This window comes from Stegostoma tigrinum, chromosome 9 (assembly GCF_030684315.1).
Source record: "Stegostoma tigrinum isolate sSteTig4 chromosome 9, sSteTig4.hap1, whole genome shotgun sequence".
Taxonomy (NCBI): domain Eukaryota; kingdom Metazoa; phylum Chordata; class Chondrichthyes; order Orectolobiformes; family Stegostomatidae; genus Stegostoma; species Stegostoma tigrinum.
Window position 1 is genome coordinate 97,750,097 of NC_081362.1, and position 13,770 is coordinate 97,763,866.

At 47.0% G+C, this 13,770-nt stretch overlaps 1 protein-coding gene across 5 annotated transcripts in view; it reads right to left on the bottom strand.

Annotated features, from left to right (window-relative positions):
- Window positions 1-2,156: 2,156 nt before the first annotated feature.
- Window positions 2,157-13,770, bottom strand: part of LOC125455034 (uncharacterized) — a 29,150-nt gene continuing 17,536 nt past the window's right edge. The window contains exons 4-8 of one of the 5 annotated variants that reach the window (XM_059648843.1): window positions 11,878-12,013; window positions 7,695-7,738; window positions 6,156-6,199; window positions 5,309-5,438; window positions 2,157-2,388 (exon numbers count right to left, since the gene is read on the bottom strand). In XM_059648843.1, the coding sequence (XP_059504826.1) occupies window positions 5,319-5,438; window positions 6,156-6,199; window positions 7,695-7,738; window positions 11,878-12,013 (344 nt within the window). In that variant the 3' untranslated portion in view covers window positions 2,157-2,388; window positions 5,309-5,318. Of the gene's footprint in view, window positions 5,439-6,155; window positions 6,463-7,694; window positions 7,739-11,877; window positions 12,014-13,770 lie in introns of all 5 variants that reach the window. The other 4 variants (XM_059648842.1, XR_009446204.1, XM_059648844.1 and 1 more) reach the window with 4 other exon arrangements.

The window sequence follows — 13,770 nt, forward strand, 5'->3', positions numbered from 1 at the left end:
ATCTCTTGAACCCAATCCCCTCTTCCCATCCCACTCATCCTCTCTATCCCATACCACTCTCTATATACCATTCTCACTCTTTCTATCCCATTCCCCACTCCCTCTTTCCCATTCCCCCAACTGTCTATCCCATTCCCCACCTCTCCATCCCACTGAACTTTGCTCTATCCAAATGCATCTCTCCATATCCCATTCCCCAAAAGTGATTCATTTTGGAAGGTTGAATTTGAATGCAGAATACAGGGTTAATGGCATGATTCTCGGCAGTGTGGGGGAACAGAGGGATCTTGGGGTCAACGTTCATTGATCCCTCAAAGTTGCCACCCAGATTAACAGGGTTGTAAAGAAGGCCTACGGTGTGTTGGCTTTCATTGGCAGGGCAATTGAGTTTAAGAGCCGTGAGGTTATGCTGCAGCTCTGTAAAATTCTGGTTAGATCACACTTGGAATATTGTGTTCAGCACTGGTCACCTCAGTAGAGGAAAGATATTGGAAACTTTAGAGAGGGTGCAGGGGAGATTTACCAGGATGTTGCCTGAACTGTAGAGCAGGTCTTATGAGGAAAGGTTGAGGGAGCTAAGGCTTTTCTCATTGGAGTGAAGAAGGATGAGCGGTGACTTGATAGAGGTGTACAAGATGATGAGAGGCATAGATAGAGTGGATAGTCAGAGACTTATTCCCGAAGTGGGAATATTACAAGGGAGCATAATTTTAAGTTGGTTAGAGAAAGGTAGAAGGGAGATGTCAGAGGTAGGTTCTTCACACAGAGAGTGGTGGGCTTGTGGAATGAGTTGCTGGCAGTGGTAGTGGAGTCAGATCCATTGGAGAATTTTAAGTGACTCTTGGATAGGCACATGGAGGGTAGTAAAATGTAGGGTATGCAGGTGAGATTGATATTAGTAGGGTAATAGGTCAGCAACAACAGTGTGGGCCGAAGGGCTTGTACAATGCTATACAGTTCTATGTTCATCCGATTCCCCTCTCTCTATCCCATCCCCCTCTCTCTATCCCACCCGCCTCTATCTATCCCATTCCCTTCTCCCTATCCCATTCCCCTGTCCCTATCCCATTTCCCTCTCTCTATCCCATTCCCCTCTTTCTATCCCATCCCTCTCTCTCTATCCCATTCCTCTTTGTCAATCCCATTCCACTCGCTCTATCCCATTCTCCTCTCTCTGTCCCATTCCACCCCTCTCTCTATCCCACCCCATCCTCTCTATCCTCTTCCTCGCTCTCTATCCAATTCCCCGTCTCTCCCTGTCCCATTCCTCTCTCTCTATCCCATTCTCCCTCTCCCTATCCCTCACTCCAGTTTTTCTGAAGCCTGCCTGAGATTATCAGGCCCAGCCTGTGGTTTGGAGTCAAGCTCAGAACGTTTGGTGTGGGGGTGTTTCTGACAGGGTATCTGCCGCTTTGGGGAGCAGAACCTCTCCTCCTGCCCATGGCCAGGATGCGTTCCCCAGCACCGTGTGCGAATTCCTGGCCTGAGGAGGGTGGTGCTGTTGGTGTGTGTGGGCTCCGAGCCTCAGGCTGGAGCTGACAGATCTTACCTTTCGCAGTGATCCAGTGGCACAGCTCCCCGCTCCCCACGGCAGGAGCTGCCTTTCAGTGAATGGGGGGTGGGTAACACTCAGAGCCAGTCACCACCAACCACCCCACCATGACCCCCATCCTCCGTCACCACGAACCCCCAACACACCGACGCCCCACCCACCTCGCCAACCAAAGCACCCACACCACACCCCACAAACCCCTACCCACCCCCTACCCTCCCCCGACTACGGCCCCCATACCCCCACCCCCCCCAACTTCACTCCCCAACATGCCCCCAGCGCCCGCCCATCCCGAAGTTCACTCAAATCTGTTCTGAGCCTCACTCACCAACATCAATGAGGCTCCGATAGCCCCAGCCCTGCCTGACCACCTCAATTATCCCACCTCCCCTCCACCCCCAGCCCCACCCTGGGTTTTATTCTGGGATCTCATTGTGTCAGGCTGTCATCATCTGGGAATGGCTTTCTTGTTAAATACTTCCATTGATGCAGATTCCTCTGTCCCATCCTCAGTCACTCGAGATGATCCATATATTCACACAACAGTGTGACACTGCCGGAAGTGAGTCAGTAATTTGCTTTAATGGAACAGTTAAACATCCCACAACACGAGCATCAGTCAGAAACTCCTTCAGAAACCAGCTGCATCAGTTTGCTTCACTCAATCAGGAAAGAGACAGCATGTCCGCACTGAGGCCCAGCCTGGGCTCGTATACCATTCCGGGACTTGGTGGGCAGTGGGGCAATGCAGTGCAGTGGGGAAGTGGGGTAATTTATTTGCTCACTTTTTGGTTCAGAGCTTGTGGGGTTTCTTCCAAAGTCAGGATAAAGTGAAGCTGAGGATCAGGGTTCAGTAAAAACAGAGTGACATCACAGTAATTTGTAAGTTCATTGGTTGGGAATTGCTGATAATTTGACCCACTATTGTCAGCTCCTTTCAGATCGAAGATAAATAGGGGAAATATTTATGGGGAATCCTAAAATAAACAGCAGGAAATTCTGAAAATAAAACCAAATTAAGAACAAAGACAATAAAACAGAGATGTGGGGCCAGGTGATGTGTTGTACCTGCAGGATGTGGGAGCTGCTGGACACCATTGTGGATCACAGGAACCACATTTGTAGCAAGTGTTAGTTGCTTAAGGGGCTCTGACTCACAGTTGATGAACTCAGAGCATCAGGGAGGGAGAAGGTTACCTGGGAGTTACCTGTTTCAGGAAACAGTCGCAGCCCTTAGATAAAGTCATTCAAATTCAGGTCAGTGGCAACACACGGGAGGGTGTGACTATGAGTGAGGCAGGTACGCGGGATCCAGGAGGTGGTGCTGAAGGAATCTCAGGCCTTGAGCTGTTGAACAGGTTTGAGATTCTGGCTCCCGGTGTGGGTGAGAGTAGGGGCTGCAGGGAGGATGAGCTTCTTTCAATGTATAAAAAGGAAGAGAGAGGTCAAAGTGCACCTCCTGCCTTCAGAAAACGAATCTGGGGAAGGTGGTTTGGGGAACAAGGAAATGGGAGAGTCGTTAAACAGATATATTGATCAGTCCTTACAGTGGAAGATACTCTGAATGTCCCCTTAAGACTAAAGAATACAGACGAAGGAATTAACTACCATCACAGTCACGAGAGAAGTTGTGTTCCATAATCCAATGTGGCGAGAGGCAGAGAATTCCCTGGCCGTGATGGTTTCCATCCTAGAATCCCAAAAGAGGGAGCTACAGAGATAGTGGATGCATTGGTTGTAATTTTCCAAAGATCTTGAAATGGAAAACCAGCCAATGAGACAGCCTGATTCAGGAAGGGCGGGAGGTGAAAAATGGGTAATTATAGGTCAAACAGCCTCACTCCTATTGCTGGTGAAATAATGGAATCAATTTTTAGGGAAGCAACAGCAGAACATTTGGAAAATCATAATCTAATCAAGCAGAGTCAGGGTGGCTTCACGAAAGGGACTGTGTTAGAGGTTTCCAAGGAATTGCTAAGCAGAGTGTATAGACAGGAACCAGTCAATGAGTTGTAGCTGGATTTTCAGAAGGTGTTTACTGAGAAACCTCACCGAAGGTTAAGCCATAAGATAAGTTCCCACAGTGTGGGAGGGAGTATATGCAGCGGCTGGAGAACTGGGAGGAAACACTGAGTGGGGATGAAGGGATTCTTTTTCACGTTGGAGACCCATGGGCAGGGAGTTCCACAGGGATCAATGCAAGGACCACAACTGTTCACAATTTCTATTAATGACTGGGAGGAAGGAGAGAGTACATTGTAGCTAACGTTGCAGGTGGCACAAAAACAGAAGGAAAGGTGGGTTGTGGGAGGGATGCAAACAGATACTGAGGGATGTTGGTATGTTCAGTATGATCATGGCTAAACCTATACCTCAGCACTATATCCATCCATTATCTACATAAACCAGTAGAAACTCAAAACCCAGCAATTTCAATCTGGAATTTCCTCAAAGATTGAGTTTTCACAGCCTCTGGTGATGAGAATTCCAAAGATTCAACCAAGAGGAAATTCCTCCTCATCTCAGTTCAAAAAGACTTGCCCCCTGTCCTGAGACAGGGCTCCCTGGAAGGTCTGAGTGCCCAGTAATCTCAGTGACTGGGAGGGTCTGAGTGCCCAGTAACATCAGGATCTGGGAGGGTCTGAGTGCCCAGTAATCTCAGGGTCTGGGAGGGTCTGAGTGCCCAGTAATCTCAGTGACTGGGAGGGTCTGAGTGCCCAGTAACATCAGGATCTGGGAGGGTCTGAGTGCCCAGTAATCTCAGGGTCTGGGAGGGTCTGAGTGCCCAGTAATCTCAGTGTCTGGGAGGGTCTGAGTGCCCAGTAACATCTGGGTTTGGGAGAGTCTGCGTGCCCAGTAATCTCAGGGTCTGGGAGGGTCTGAGTGCCCAGTAATCTCAGGGTCCGGGCGGGTCTGAGTGCCCAGTAATCTCAGTGACTGGGAGGGTCTGAGTGACCAGTAATCTCAGGGTCTGGGAGGGTCTGGGTGTCCAGTAATCTCAGGGTCTGGGAGGGTCTGAGTGCCCAGTAATCTCAGGGTCTGGGAGGGTCTGAGTGCCCAGTAATCTCAGAGTCTGGGAGGGTCTGAGTACCCAGTAACATCAGGGTTTGGGAGGGTCTGACTGCCCAGTAATCTCAGTGACTGGGAGGGTCTGAGTGCCCAGTAATCTCAGGGTCTGAGTGCCCAGTAATCTCAGGGTCTGGGAGGGTCTGAGTGCCCAGTAACATCAGGGTTTGGGAGGGTCTGAGTGCCCCATAATCTCAGGGACTGGGTGGGTCTGAGTGCCCAGTAATCTCAGGGTCTGAGTGCCCAGTAATCTCAGGGTCTGGGAGGGTCTGAGTACCCAGTGATCTCAGGGTCTGGGAGGGTCTGAGTGTCCAGTAATCTCAGGGTCTGGGAGGGTCTGAGTGCCCAGTAATCTCAGGGTTTGGGAGGGTCTGAGTGCCCAGTAATCTCAGAGTCTGGGAGGGTCTGAGTGTCCAGTAATCTCAGGGTCTGGGAGGGTCTGAGTGTCCAGTAATCTCAGGGTCTGGGATGGTCTGAGTGCCCAGTAATCTCAGAGTCTGGGAGGGTCTGAGTGTCCAGTAATCTCAGGGTCTGGGAGGGTCTGAGTGTCCAGTAATCTCTGGGTCTGGGATGGTCTGAGTGCCCAGTAATCTCAGGTTTAATAGGGTCTCAGTGCACCTCAATGCTGCTCAGAAATAGGGCAGGTTAGCTTTGAGAGAGTCTGTTGCCTGCAGCAACAGCGAAGGATACATCCAGGTGACTATGTGTGTTTGACAGCTGCATACTCCGAGTTTGTATCACTGACTGTGACCGTGGCCTGCTGGTGCTGAGTGACTTTTCCCATTTGTAGTTCAGCGTAATGCATCTCTCCGTCATCCTCCTGCAACATCACACAAACATTGGGTCGTCAATCTCACTGGGATATTTCACTTGGGAAATGTGCCAAACTTCATTTTCATAGCATCCGGACGGTGTGGAACGAGACCATTCAGCCCACTGACACTGCACTGACCTCAGCAAAGAATCCCACCCTGCCCCATAACTCCCATGGCCAATCCATCCTCACCTCCACACCTTCGTACTGTGGGAGGAAAGCGGTGCCCCCGGTGGAGACCCGTGCAGAATGGGCAAACTCCACACAGACAGTTGCATGCAGTGGAATCGAACCCAGATTTCGGGCTGTGAGGCAACAGAGCGAACCACTGAGCCACAGAGCCGCACTGAGCCATTTTAAACAGCTATTATTGTGAGTATCCTTCTCAAGAATGGAATCTTGTTGCAATGACCGAAATACTTCCATCAAGTGAGAATCAGTGAATTACTACTATCTCAGAATGGTTCTTGTGTGTGAGTAATCAGTTTGTTAATTATTAAAATAATGATCACTTCATATCCTCATCTTCATTTTTACTGCACATTAATGGTTTCTGTAACTGCAGCTTTGTATTATCAGCTATCTGCACATATCAAACAGCTAATCGTTCTTCACTGCCATTACTGTCACTCTCACGTTACTGACTGTTTAAAAATAAATGAATTGAATCATTTCTGGAATTTAACCTGTCGCTGATATCCACATCTTGGTCCAGTCACTTACCACAATAGGAGCCGCAGCTGGTGGATTGTGGGCTGGGGTTAGACCTAAAAGACAATGCAATGTCCCTCAGACACAGATCTCTTTGAGGTTGGAGCACATTAAACAACGCCAGAAACGGAAGATGCAGTCCTTTCAGGTACAGAGCTTCTTGGTGCCGCAGCAACATCAACGTTCTGTCTGTTGTATCTCTCAGGGCCCAGCAAACCAATGCTCAGACAGTGTGACCAGTTAAAGTGAAATGTGGGAATTTCCTTTCTCTCGATACCTGCTACCTTTCACCCTCAGAAACCAGGATGTGCTTTAGGCTCTGAAGATACAAACAAAAAACAACGATAGGCCACTCTACCCTTTGAACCCTCTCCATCATTCAATGTGATCACAGCTGATTTTAAATCAGCTCTACATTTCTTCAGATCCCTGTTAATCTTTCAACCCAGGGTCATCAAAACTCTCCCTCCCTCAGTCTTAAAAATATTTAAAGATTCTGCATCCGCTGCATTTTGATGAAGTGAATTCCAAAGACTCTGAGAAATAAAACGTTTCAATTAAAACGAGTTCCCATGAAGAGTCACTGGACCCAAAATGTTAACTCCGTTTTCTTTCTCCACAGATGCTGTCTGACCTGCTGAGTTTCTCCAGCAACTTCTGTTGCTTCTGATTTCAAGCATCCCCAGTTCTTTGTCATTTATTTAGGTACATTAAAAATTTTTTCACGCTTCCCCATATTGTTTTCCATTTGCCAGGTCTCTGCCCTTTCTCCCCACTGTCCATATCCCTCTGTAATCTCGCTGTATCCTCTTCACAACTCACACTGCCCATATTCCCCTGGTTACTGCCCTCTGACAATCTGACAATCTATCTGCACACTGCACATCTCCCCCTGCCCCCTGCCCATCTCCCCCTGTTCCTCACCTCGAGCCATCCGTCTGCCTGGTACCTGCTGTTCTCTGCCCAGTTCACTGCCTCGCTCCCACACAGGGACTCACTCCCTCAGGGCCCCGTCCCTGCTGACTCAGAACTGGAGTGGACTGGATATTGCATTTAGACACTGACCGTGGGTTTTGTAAAATGAGCAGCTAAACCCAGTGTGGAAATCTCCTGAAGCATTGGACAGGAAACCCAGACTGTGGAGCTCCCATTTCCCAGTCGGTTCTTTATCTGGGCCTGGGATGATCCCAGGAAGAACAGGACTGGGCTGTGCCATTCTTCAAAGAGCCGCACAAGTTTGTGGGAGCAATCGTCAGACAATTGGGAGCGAATGGAGCTTGTCTCCCACACTGGGGAATCAGTTCCAGCTCTGAGGACTGACGGGCACATGTGGGGGGAGCAGGAAGGTGAAGCCTGCATGGCCCAGGGCCCAGCAATCCAGCACCAATAACCAGCATTAGATAGAACACTATTAAACTAATACCGAAACACAACGGCATAATGGAACTGGCCTCCATTAAATAATGGAGTGAACAATGTGTGTTATTGCAGTCAGTAATTCACATTATTTCTGGCATCTGTTACAGTGAGTCTTCAGGTCCTTTAACTTACCATTGGCTGTTGCATAAACGCTGTCAGTTCCTTCATTAGTAACTCTAAATGATACAACATCAGACAAACAGGGATTAATTTATTAGAGAGAGGATAGTAAACTGTACACCCACCCAACGACAGGAACACAGGCACCCTGCTGCTGGAAGCAAGAACACTCAAGGATCTGAGTAATGTTATATAAACTGCCACCCACACCCTGATGGGTTTATAGTCACTGAGCTCAAGCTCTGCCCAGTCACATTCTCTCTGTCACTGTCAGAGAACAACAGGTCAGTTGGTAACTATTCTCCAAGCTATACAGTCAGAGAGTCACAGGGTTGTGCAGACAGAAATAGTCCAATTTGCCTGTGCCAAGCAGATATCTTAGTTTAATCTAGTCTCATTTGCCAGCATTTGGCCCATATCCCTCTAAACCCTTCCTATTCATGTCCCCATCCAGATGCCTTTTAAATGTTGTAACTGTACCAGCCTCCACCACTTCCTCAAAGCTCGTTCCATACACACATCATCCTCTGTGTGAAAAAGTTATCCCTTAGGTCCCTTTTAAATCTGACCCCCTCACCTTAAACCTGTGCCTCTGGTTTTGGACTCCCTTACGTTGGATGAGAGCTTAACTATTCATCCTATCCATACCCTTCATGATTTTATAAACCTCATAGCCCAGCCCATTCAGCCTCTCCCTGTAGCTCAAACCCCCTAGACCTGGCAACATGCTTGTAAGTTTCTTCTGAACCCTTTCACGTTTCACAATATATTTCCTATAGCAGGGAGACCAGCACTGAATGCAGAATTGCAAACATGGCCTAAGCAGTGTCCTGTACAGCCAGTCTTGTACATGACCTCCCAACTCCTATACTCAATGTACTGACCAACAAAGGCAAGACAGAAGCCCTTTTCACTATCCTGTCTACCTGCAACTCCACTTTCAATGAACTATGCATCTGAACCCCAAGGCCTCTTTGTTCAGCAACACTCCCCAAGACCTTATCACGAAGTGTATAAGTCCTGCCCTGGTTTGCCTTTCCAAAATGCAGCAGCTTGTATTTATCTAAATTAAACTCAATCTGCCACTCCTCAGCCCACCGTCCCATCTGATCGAGATCCCATTGTACTCTAAGGTAACCTTTTTTGCTGCCAACTATAATTCCAATTTTGATGTCAGAAGCAAACTTACTAACTATAGCCCTGAGATTCACACACAGTTCTTCCTGGATTCCATGTGATGTAACCTTGCTAACCAGGTTACCATGCAGAACCTTGTCAAACACCTTACTAAAGTCCATATAGGCAATGTCCACCCCTCTGCCTTCATCAATGCTCTTCGCTACGTCTTCAAAAACTCAATTGAATTAGTGAGAGACAATTTCCCACGCACAGAGCCACATTGACTATCCCTTATTTCTCCTTGCCTTTCCAAACACGTGTAAATGCTGTCCCTCAAGATTCCTTCCAACAACTTGCCCTCCAATGATGTCTGGCTCACCGGTCTATAGTTTCCCACCTTTTCCTTATGACCTTTCTTAAATAGTGGTACTCCACGTTAGACACCCTCCAGTTTGCTGACAGCTCATTCATAGCTTTTGATGATACAAATACCTCGGCAATGGGCTCAGCAATCTCTTCTTTTGCTTCCCACAAAGCTCTGGGATACACCTGATCAGGTGCCAGGGATTTTACTCACCTTTGTGTCTTTTAAGAAATCCAGCATCCCCTCCTCCTCTGTAATATGGACATTTTTCTAGATGTCGCTATTTATTTCCCCAAGCTCTTTATTTATTTATTATTCGTTATAGAATATGCCCATCAATGACTGATGCTGTTTCTCTATGGTTCAACCTGTCTTCTCAGTCCCTTGTAGCCAAACATTTTGCTGGTAATTGTCTCTGTTTAACTTTAAGACAGTTGTCTGAGATGCGTAATTCCCACTTTCAAATCTCTTGTGAAATGCTATCATATTATGATCACTGTTACCTAAGGACTCCCTTACAGTGAGATCATTAATTTACCTTGTATAATTGAACATCATGAGGTCTGAGGTCCTTGGTTTGACACTGGAAAGTATCAGTCTAATTATTCCAAACACATCTGATGTCATGTTCTAGGCAATATTTATCAATTTGCTGGTACACTCGGAGGTTTATGTGCGATATCCTTTTCTACCACACTTTGGTTATCACCTCTTCACTAGCTTACACTGTTCTCCTCAGTTTTTATTTTTTCCTCTGTGAGTTGTTCATTCTCACGATTTATTTCAAGACCCACTGAACCATTTACAGTCGCAAACTCTGTTCCCACACATTTTGTTCCAAACTCCATAATGTGTCAGGGCCAACAATAAAATGAGATAAGGAAAGACACAGAGAGTAGCTTTCGGAGAATCCACCAAGAGTAGACAGACAGAGAAAGAGATAGTATTGAATGGAGACCAATAGGGTCAGACAGCATGAGAGAGAAAAACACTGAAGGAAACCAGATAGATAGAAGTTCTATCCACAGCAGAACCACCAGACCCAAGGATCTGGATGTGATTTTGCTCGCTGAGCTAGAAGGTTAGTTTTCAGACGTTTTGTCACCAATCTAGGTAACATCATCAGTGAGCCTCCGACGAAGTGCTGGTGTTATGTCCCGCTTTCTATTTATCTGTTTAGGTTTCCTTGGGTTGGTGATGTCATTTCCTGTTCTTTTTCTCAGGGGATGGTAGATTGGCTCCAAGTCAATGTGTTTGTTGATGGAATTCCGGTTGGAATGTCATGCTTCTAGGAATTCTCGTGCGTGTCTCTGTTTGGCTTGTAGATGACGTTCGTTTTATTTGTTGTCTGTATAGGGTCTTTTAAGTTCATTAGCTGCTGTTTAAGTGTGTTGGTGGGTTTGTGGGCTACTCTGATGCCAAGAGGTCCGAGTAGTCTGGCAGTCATCTCGGAAATGTCTTTGATGTAGGGGAGAGTGTTTATGGTTTCTGAGCCCATTTTGTCTGTTTGTTTGGGTTTATTGCTGAGAAATCGGCGGTCTGTGTTCATAGGGTACCCATTCTTTTTGAATACGCTGTATAGGTGATTTTCCTCTGCTCTGCGTAGTTCCTCTGTGCTGAAGTGTGTGGTGGCTCATTGGAATAATGTTCTAATGCAGCTTCGTTTGTGGGTGTTGGGATGGTTGCTCCTGTAGTTCAGTATTTGGTCCATATGTGTTGTTTTCCTGTAGACGCTGGTTTGAAGTTCCCCATTGGCTGTTCGCTCTACTGTTCGCTCAAACCAGCGTCTACAGGAAAACAACACATACAGACCAAATACTGAACTACAGGAGCAACCATCCCAACACCCACAAACGAAGCTGTATCAGAACATTATTTCAAAGAGCCACCACACACTGCAGCACAGAGGAACTACGAACAGCAGAGGAAAATCACCTATACAGCGTATTCAAAAAGAATGGGTACCCTATGAACACAGTCCGCCGATTTCTCAGCAACAAACCCAAACAAACAGATAAAATGGGCCCAGAAACCATAACCACTCTCCCCTACATCAAAGACATTTCCGAAATGACTGCCAGACTACTCGGACCTCTTGGCATCAGGGTAGCCCACACCCCACCAACACACTAAAACAGCAGTTAATGAACTTAAAAGCCCCTATACAGACAACAAATAAAATGAACGTCATCTACAAAATACCTTGCAAGAACTGTGACAAACACTACATTGGACAAACTGGCAGAAAGCTAGCCACCAGGATACATGAACATCAACTAGCCACAAAACGACATGACCCACTATCACTCGTATCCTTACACACAGATAAGGAAGGACACCACTTTGATTGGGACAACACATCCAGCCTAGGACAAGCCAAACAGAGACACGCACGAGAATTCCTAGAAGCATGGCATTCCAACCCGAACTCCATCAACAAACACATTGATTTGGAGCCCATCTACCATCCCCTGAGAAAAAGAACAGGAAATGACATCACCAACCCAAGGAAACCTAAACAGATAAATAGAAAGCGGGACATAACACCAGCGCTTCGTCGGAGGCTCACTGATGATGTTACCTAGAATGGTGACGAAACGTCTGAAAACTAACCTTCCAGCTCAGCGAGCAAACTCACATCCAGAACCTCAACCTGAGCTACAAATCTTCTCAAAACTCGCTAGACCCAAGGATATAAGTGATATAATTTACCTGTTTGGTTTTGATGTTGTTGTGAAACATGCCCATCGTTTTACATAGAGCACAATGATAACAGCAATGACCAGCAACAGAAGGACAGCCAGCACACAGCCCAGAATAATAGGAAACAAATTCAGACTCTCATCCCCTGTAAAATATTAGCAAGGTTTACACAGTTTGGTAACACACTGAGTATTCATAGAATGCCTACAGTGTGGAAACAGACCATTCGGCCCAACAAGTCCACACCACCCCTCTGAAGATCATCCCACCCAGACCCATTCCCCTATATTTCCCCATGTCTAACCCACCTAACCTAAACACCCCTGAACACTGCGGGCAATTTACCTTGGCAAATCCACCCAGCCTGCACATCTTTGGACTGTGGGAGGAAACCGGTGCACCCGGAGGAAAGCCACACGGACACACGGAAAATGTGCAATCTCCACACAGACAGTCGCCCATGGGTGAGATCAAACCTGGGTCCCTGACACTGTGAGGCAGCAGTGCTAACCACTGAGCCACCATACCACCCCAAATTCAGAGGAGGCACACCCTGTAAAATTGAAGCTAAAGCATGACACAATCGGGCAGTATCAGCACAGCTTCATCAAGAGGAGGCCATGCCTGACACACCTGTTAGAATACACTGAGATGGTAATGAGTAAGTTAGACAAGGGAAAGCCAGTGGATGTGACTTATTTGGACAAAAAAAGCCCGAACAACTGCAGGTCTGGCAGCATCTGTGAAGAGAAATCAAAATTAACATTTCAGGTCCATTGACCCTTCCTCATAACTGATTATACCCGGGAAAAAGTTGATGTATAGAAACTGAATATGGGATTTTGGAGGGATACCCTTGATGTAGGAATCAATGAGGGGGGGCATCGATTTAAGGGAAAGAGCAGAGGGGGTTAGAGGGAATGTGAGGAAAATCCTTTTCACCCAGAGGGTGGTAGGTCTCTGGGACTCACTGCTTGTAAGGGGTAGAGGCAGAAACCCTTGTTTTGTTTGAGAAGTATTTAGATGTACCTTTATGATGCCAAGACACACAAGTCTATGGGCCAAGTGCTGGACAATGGGATTAGAATAGTTCAGTAGCTGTCTTTGGCAGGCATGATGCAATGGGCCAAACGGATTTATTCCATGTTGTCGATCTCTGTGACTCTATCACCTTTAATTAAAGATGGCCTCTGTGAGCGGGGTGTGCAATCATTGAATCCAAAGAGTCTAAGGTTTTGGAGTAGATCTGTAACTCGTGTTATGGGTGTTGACAATAGACAATAGACAATAGGTGCTGGAGTAGGCCATTCAGCCCTTCGAGCCAGCCCCACCATTCATTATGATCATGGCTGATCATCCACAATCAGTATCCTGTTCCTGCCTTATCCCCATAACCCTTGATTCCACTATCTTTAAGAGCTCTATCCATCTCTTTCTTGAAAGTATCCAGCGAGTTGGCCTCCACTGCCTTCTGGGGCAGAGCATTCCATATATCCACCACCCTCTGGGTGAAGAAGTTTTTCCTCAACTCTGTTCTAAATGGCCTACCCCTTATTTTTAAACTGTGTCCTCTGGTTCTGGACTCACCCATCAGCGGAAACATCCTTCCTGCCTCCAGAGTGTCCAATCCCTTAATAATCTGATGTTGGTTGGCTCGCCGAGCTGGTTTGTTGTTTCACAGAGGCTTCGTTACCGTGTTTTTAAACTCTGGGGTCCATTGGGATGGATTGCCTCACTTCCGGCTTTCCTTCGTAGTGGAATGTCGATGGGGTCGAGTTCAATATGTTTATTAATAGCACACTTCGTGGAGTGCCAGGTTTCTAGGAATTCTCTGCCTCACCTGGCCCAGGATTTTGGTGTTGTCCCAGTCAAAGTGGTGGTTCTCCTTGTCCATGTGGATTG